Genomic DNA, 7,359 nt, shown 5'->3' on the forward strand with positions numbered 1-7,359 from the left:
TACTTGCAAGTGTACAACCAACCAGATTTGAGATGTGCATATATATCGAGAATTATTAAGATCAAAATAAAAATGTATAGGAAGAAGTGATGAAAAACTGCAAACTAAAGACAAATGATTTGGCTATTTTGATGTCTTAGTTTAATTTTTTTTTTTTTTTTTTTTTGGACAACTTTAATTTACTTTAATATATATGGTCAAATTTTATCATTTAAATCATCTTCGGAACCGCTAATTTGTAAACACGTAGCTCAACTTCTTTTTCAGTATTTGTTCCGTTTGCCCCACCGTATCGTAAACACCTAAACCATGCAACCCTTCTTCTATTTAGACACATTTTCTAATCAAGGCAATTTGGCAATTAATTATTTATCTACTCACATTAATAAAAATACTCTCTATACTTTCTCATTTTACATATAAAAGTGCACCCATATAGGAAAAAAGAGTTATTATCATGTAAGAGTTAAATGTTACAGTTTAATTAAATTTTTATCTAATATTTGATAATTAAAAGAATACAAATTAAAATTGTCAAATATGAAGATATCATTGTATATATGTAAAATGCATAATATAATGTAGCATCTGAATGCCAAAAGGTTTTATACTCCACATATTATATACTGCTACTGCTAGCTGCTGATAATAAAAAATTGCTACATATACAAATAAAAACTTAATTATTATGTATTTATATATAAATATAGATTATTTAAATTATTTTAATATATATTTTATATTAATAATTCATTTAATAATTGATTTTTAATATCCACTAGCATGATTGTAATATAATATTATAAAACTAAAGTAGAAGAAAAAAGCGAGGTTATTAGCACTATCACTTTCTATATGCTCAACACAAGCAATACCGCTTTTTCCGAACTCCAATTACATACTCCACTTTTCTTTCTTTCCTTTTAAAAAGCATTTTAAAGCTTCATCTATATATAAAATCTCCGGTAACAAAAATTAAATTTACCCAAATGCCCATACAAGCTGTATGTGAAAAGTCCGAAAAGCCCTTCAATGTACAATCATTGATTCATTGTGCCCAACATCACGCCGCGGTCTCACACAGAATGATCATTTCACATAACCGAACACGCATTGGGATTCTCTTCGCTAAAGAACTCGAATGAGTCAGAAGAAGGCTGAGAAGGCATATTATTATAAGAGGGCGTATACGATTCCGATTCGTAAGTATACGGTGGTGGATACGGTGGATGCTGATGAACAACGTGTGCGTACGAATACGGTTGCGGAGGCGCATAATACGATGCACTACCGTATCTGCTGGAGCTCGGATACGCTGTGTGATAACTCACCGTATAAACAGGAGGATTAGGAGGAGGAGGAGCATAGTAATGCGGTGGATATTGATGGTACGAACGATGACGTGGTGGACTCTCATTGGCTGGACCTGCAACCTGAGGAGGAACAGGTTCTGGACCATGACCATGACCATGACAATGGCCTTGACCATGTGGCTGGCTACCGGAACCGCTGGTGACAGGAGCTTCGCCAGTGGCACTAACATTACTAGAACCTTCATTTTCGTTGTTGTTGATATTATTCCCTTTGCTTTTCTTTTTCTTGTTTTTAGCACCGCCACTTTTCTCTATCCCTGACGCTTCGCCTTCCTCGGAAACTTGAACCGCCACGCTCACCTTTTTCTCTGTCACCGGTGGTGGCGGGTTACCGGCTGGTAACACCACCGTTTGCTTTACCTCGTGCTTTGGCTCCTGGATCTGCACACCGGCTTTGCCGCTTGCACATCCTTCGTTAACGTTCTTCTTCTTCGCAGCGTTGTAGTTATTATCTTCGACCCTGTTCTTAGTAGGCGCATCTTGAACGACGACTTTAACAACGGTTTCCTTGTCGTTTTTCTCGCTTTGGTGTTTGTTGCTGCTTTCTCCGCTGGTTTCTGCGACGTCGTCGTTTTGGTTCTCTTTGTTTTCTGGTGGCTTTACCTTCTTTTTCTTCTTCTTATTGGAATCTGATGGCGGTGGCGGTGGTGGTTGTGGCCATAACTCGGCGTGTTTTCCTGTCTTGTTGATCAGTTTCATAATCAAGATGTCACTGTCTACGTTTCCCGTTACCACCACCTTTTGTTGCCTCAAATCAACGTCTATGGTGTCAACACCTGAATTTTAGATCAGAAGATGAGTATGTAAATAACTATGATAGTTAAATAATTGAAATGAGAATAGAAGCTAGAATATAGAGTATATGATGCAAATTAACATGCAAGGAGAACAATGGAAGATCGTAATAATTACCGTGTATACTCTGTAGAATTTTCTTCACCTTCTTTTTGCAGCCTTCGCAGTGAATGGATACTTTCAACACACAAGTCTGGGTTAAAAGCACAACGAACAAGCTCAGAATCCATTCTTGGAGACCAAATAATTAAGTGTTTGATAAAACATCAATAATGAATAAACTGAGGAACAATGATTTTTTACCTTAGTCATGGGAGATGCTGCCTCTTCTCCAACTTCTTTAGCTTCTGCCACTCTTGTATCTGGTGCCGCCATCCCTTATACTTAGAAGAAGAAGGAGAAGAATGTTCCAGACTCCAGAGCAAAAGACGAAGGTGGAAGAGGTACTTTGAAACTGATGGCAGTGCATAAAAAGCTTTACTAACAACTAAGGCTTGAAGAGAGTTGCAAATTAAATAATTTATATAATTTAAAGACGCCGAATGAAAAAGCACGGCTTTCATAAAAAGAAAAAGAAGGACATTGTGAAAAAGGAAAAGAAGAAAAAAGAAGTAGAATACTGTGTGGGGCTTGAGCGGCATGGTCTCATAATAGTGGCAATAGTCATTAAATACTTAAAAGAAAAATGTTATCTCACCCATACTTTCTCTTTATTTTTATCTTATATTTAAATTAATATTAACTAATTTTTATTATAAAATAATTTTTTAATTTTTTAATAAAAAATAAACTTTATAATTTATTTTAAAAGAAAAAATAATTTTAAAAAGACTTGACTAATATTAACTAAAAAAATTACATCCTAGTAGAACTCTTTTGAAATGCTTTTAGGTCAAATTTCTAAAATATTACATTCTAAGAGTAAGAAGCATAAATAATTAAACATATATTTTTAAAATTTATTCCCATTTTCAAATTGCAAATTATTATTATTATATATATATATAATAATCATTTTATTTAATTTAAAATTAATCATTTATAATTTAATATAAAACTAATTGATTTAACCACATGTTTTATAATTCATTTTAAAAATAAACTTATTTTACTGTATTATACATTACTAATTTTATATTTAAAAAATCCTAAATATATATACTCATATTTATTATAGTAACATATTTTTTGCAGATTCAGTTAGAACCATATTTTTATGTAACATATTTTGTTTTGCGTTTCTGTCCCATTTGTTTATTAAAAAAATAAAAATAAAATAAAGACTGACTATATAATAATAAGTTCTTAACTCATGAAAATAATTAGAATGAAAGAAATAATAAAGATTTCAATAAATGGTAACATATATTATTCACAAGATTTTAAATTTAAATAGGATCAGTATTCATCATAAAAAATAAAGAAGCATAAAATAAATTAGACACACACATATATATAAGCCTTTTTGTTTTACAAGTTAATACAAATTGACCCAAATCCAATAAAAAAAATCTTTACATTAATATGTGTGTAAATATGTGCTCACTCAACCGTTTTAATAACACGCTCAGATTATGAAAGACGCGTCTTCTTCTTCTTTGATCAAAATTCCGACCCTGAAAATTCAAGCGATACTCAAAATCTCTAAAAAATTATCAAAATCGCTGCGAAAACACAAGGAGTTCTACAAGAAAACTTCAAAATCTCCATAAAAAATACAAAAACAGAAGATGAAAGATTATTCAAGGTACTGATTCACTAATTGTCTGGTTTTTTTCACTTTTCTCTTTCTTATTTCGAATGTGAAACACTAGATAGTCGTATTTCTATTTATTAAGTAGATTCATTATGTATTCTTGGTTTAAAATACATATTATTCTCATCATATTGTTCAATCAGTGATAACTGTTTTACGTACTGTTTCGCGTATAGTTTAACGTATATTTTCATGTGTTTTTGTACATGTTTGGAACTGAGTTGTATAAATAGAAACTTTCGTTGTATTTCAAGTAAATTCAACTGTAACTGGTGCTGTCGTTCTTAAATATTGTTCTTGTGCTTCTGGTATTTTTATGCATATTTGGTTGATTTCAATATCATTTTGAACTCATACTATGTCATGTAATCTAAAAAATAATAAAGGTGTATATGGATGGTATTTCTGTGTATATCAAGTGAATTCGACTGTAACTGGTGCTGTTGTCCTATCCCTTGTGTAACCAGAAATAGAATATTGTCCTTGTGCTTCTGGTGTCATTTTATTTATGTTTAGTTGAGTTTGAATATCATTTTGAACTCATATTATGTCATGCAATCTAAAAATTACTAGAGGTGTATATGGCTGGTATTTTGGTGTATAGCAAGCGAATTCGACTGTAACTAGTGATGTTGTTATCTATTAACCTTATTTTTTATTCCTTACAGTAAAAATGGCAAGCAAGAATCCTGCTGCACCAAAATATAATATAACCTCATATATCTTAGACCAACTCAATTTTTCTTGTATAAATATAATTTATTTAAATTATTCTCGTTTTGTTTGTTTACAGAAAATTCATTATTTGAGATGCTCGATAAGACTCCTGAATGAAAAGTTTCAAAACATGAGCAATGAAAAGAAGGCCATCGTCCAGGAATTGGAATTTGATGGTTTGATGTACTTCCCTCCAATGAATGTGCCGCATATGCTCTTGAAGGAGTTGCAATATTCTTATGATTTGGTAACAAACACATTGGACACCTGGTACGGTGTGTTGACCATCAACCAGGAAAATATTGGAGTTGCCCTCGGCTTGAATTCATATGGTAACTGATTACATTAACTGTTATAATAGAGGTGTATATGATTGGTATTTTGGTGTATTTCAAGTGAATTAGAATGTAATTGGTGATATTATTTTGCTGCTTTTGTAGGGTCGCTCTTTCCAAGCAAAGTTAACTTAAAAGAGTTTACTGAGGAGGACAAGGAAGTTTATAGAAGCTTTCAATGCAAAACATTAAAGCAATTGACAGACTTGATGATGGAGATCGGTGTTGACCGTGACAAAGATTGGCTTACGTTCAAGAGGGCGTGCATCCTCTACATTCAAATGTCATTCTTGTTGTCGACAACAATAAACAAGATTTCTCCCGTCCACATGCCTCCGATTTTTCGTGTGGACACCATACGCGAGTGGAATTGGAGTGGCCATATCCTCGACTTCCTCATCAAGGGCATAAGTGAGCATGTCTTGTGTAACACCTTAATTAGCCTAAGCTTTACCTCGATTCATAAAGCAAAGGTTAAGCAGAGATTACGACAGTTCTTAGCTTATACATATAATATATACATAGAAGGAATAATATAATCTAGAAGCCTGATGAAGGATATAGCTCAAAAATAAGATTTTAAAGCGCAAAATGAACTACGTAGCGTCTAACTTAAAGCTCAAGAAATAGATGTGATATAAACGAAGATAATAGTATAATATCATAAGAGGCTAGTCACGACTCGCGGAGTTTAAACCGGCTAGACAGATACAGACTATATCTAAAACTAGACAGAAAAAACAGCTTATACAAATTTTGTTCTCTCAAACACAAGCCTCTAGGCGTAATAAAATACAAAAGTGAGAGACATATCAAAATACATCAAAGCCTCCAAAGAAATGTCCGGATCCTCCGCTTCTGTCACCAACCAGACAACTCACCTAGGTGGGTTGCGACCTGCAGCTGAAAAACACAACAGAAATATGGTATGAGAACCAGAGGTTCTCAGTATGGTAACGTTCTCAGTGATGTAGGATATAAGACCCCGGGACACCAAAGGCAATCCTAGACTCTATATCCCTCACAAGAATTCAAACTTAAAGCATTCTAAACCAAAAAAGCATAATATGAAATTCCTTAATACAACTTAAGCCGTAGTACCATAACGGGGTAATCTATCTTAGCGGATTTCTACTCTAATCAAACACCGCTGTCCCACAGCCTTCTCCAACTGATCCACCATGCGATCCCATCGCCACCGTCTTTCGAACCTCCTCAGCTCCAGCAAAGCATAAGTATTATAATACAAGTAAAATACAAGTAGAGGCATATACAACAGTTAATATAAATAGCAATTAAACATGTTTAACATATAGGGAGAAACAATATCAAGTCGGCAAATATACAAACAGGTAGAAAATGCATATGATGAATGCCTGCCCTACTGGCTGTGATATCACATTGTCGGTTCAACTGCCAACCCGACACATCTCCATGGAGATGTTGCCCTTCGGATTCATGGTGTGGGAACACCCGAGATATAGTGCTCGGATCACTATCCAGGGTTTTGCACCTGTACGCTCTGATGATCCGAAGGAATGCGAGCGGGATCTATTGCCACCGATCTCACATCTAAGCATAAGCAGGACGAACCACCGCTCTTACGCCGCCGCCGCTATCTCGACAGGCGGGATTAACCACCGTCCCTACCGGGCGCTTAGCGTCTCATAATATCAATGAAAAAGTGGTACAGTGGTTTTCAAAACATTTTTAGTACAAGATGAATCCATCACTTCATTCAGAGTCTTAGCCTCTTTTCAACCACTGTTCATTCATATTTTAGTTCCTTGATTTCGCATCTCAGTCATCAACCTTTCATCACACGTCATCAAGCCTTCCTTAAAACAACAAAAACCTAGTACTCTATTTGCTAACTTTTACCAAATAATAGTGTCTAAACCCTTAAACCATTTTCCATGTTTGAACGCCCAAAAATATACCCAAAAGTCTTGAAAAGGTGTTATAGAAGCTTACAACCTCGTCCGGAAGGTGAAATAGTTGACAACAAAGCAAAATTTGAGAAACATGGCGTGTGCGTCCACATAGGGGTGTGCGTGTGCACACCCAGGAAATTTTTAAGGGTGTGTGTACTCACAGGTGTCAAAACATACAAAGGTCTGTCCACTCACACAACCTGTGCCAGCGCCCCCAACAGACTGACCTTCCCAACGTGTGCGTATACACATGTTGCAATTTCCCTTGGTGTGCCCGCGCACAAGCTGTACCAGCGTTGCAAGCAGAGTACATGCCTTTGCGTGTACAGACGCACAGGATACAATTTTCATAGAGTGTGCGTGCACACATACCAGAAAACTCAGAATTCTGTAACTTTGCAAAATTTCCAATTTTCAACACCAATTTTTGAATGATCATAACTTCTTCT

General features: G+C 34.8%; 1 protein-coding gene across 1 annotated transcript; it reads right to left on the reverse strand.

The window, feature by feature from the left end:
• Window positions 1-980: 980 nt before the first annotated feature.
• On the reverse strand, window positions 981-2,720 carry LOC107465314 (heavy metal-associated isoprenylated plant protein 35). Its single transcript, XM_016084299.3, has 3 exons — window positions 2,472-2,720; window positions 2,286-2,361; window positions 981-2,149 (listed from the first exon to the last, which is right to left on the reverse strand). Exons 1-3 carry the CDS (start codon window positions 2,541-2,543, stop codon window positions 1,095-1,097), a joined length of 1,203 nt encoding a protein of 400 aa, XP_015939785.1. The 5' UTR covers window positions 2,544-2,720; the 3' UTR covers window positions 981-1,094.
• Between the last annotated feature and the right edge of the window lie 4,639 nt (window positions 2,721-7,359).

The sequence above is a fragment of the Arachis duranensis genome, chromosome 9 (assembly GCF_000817695.3).
Source record: "Arachis duranensis cultivar V14167 chromosome 9, aradu.V14167.gnm2.J7QH, whole genome shotgun sequence".
Taxonomy (NCBI): Eukaryota; Viridiplantae; Streptophyta; class Magnoliopsida; order Fabales; family Fabaceae; genus Arachis; species Arachis duranensis.

Bases quoted from the DNA above. Each gene is read 5' to 3' on its own strand.
- LOC107465314 (XM_016084299.3), bottom strand. From the start codon at position 2,543: ATGGCGGCACCAGATACAAGAGTGGCAGAAGCTAAAGAAGTTGGAGAA. The intron at 2,362-2,471 runs GTAAAAAATCAT...CTTTTAACCCAG, and splicing joins CAGCATCTCCCATGACTAAG to ACTTGTGTGTTGAAAGTATC. The intron at 2,150-2,285 runs GTAATTATTACG...TCTAAAATTCAG, and splicing joins AATTCTACAGAGTATACACG to GTGTTGACACCATAGACGTT.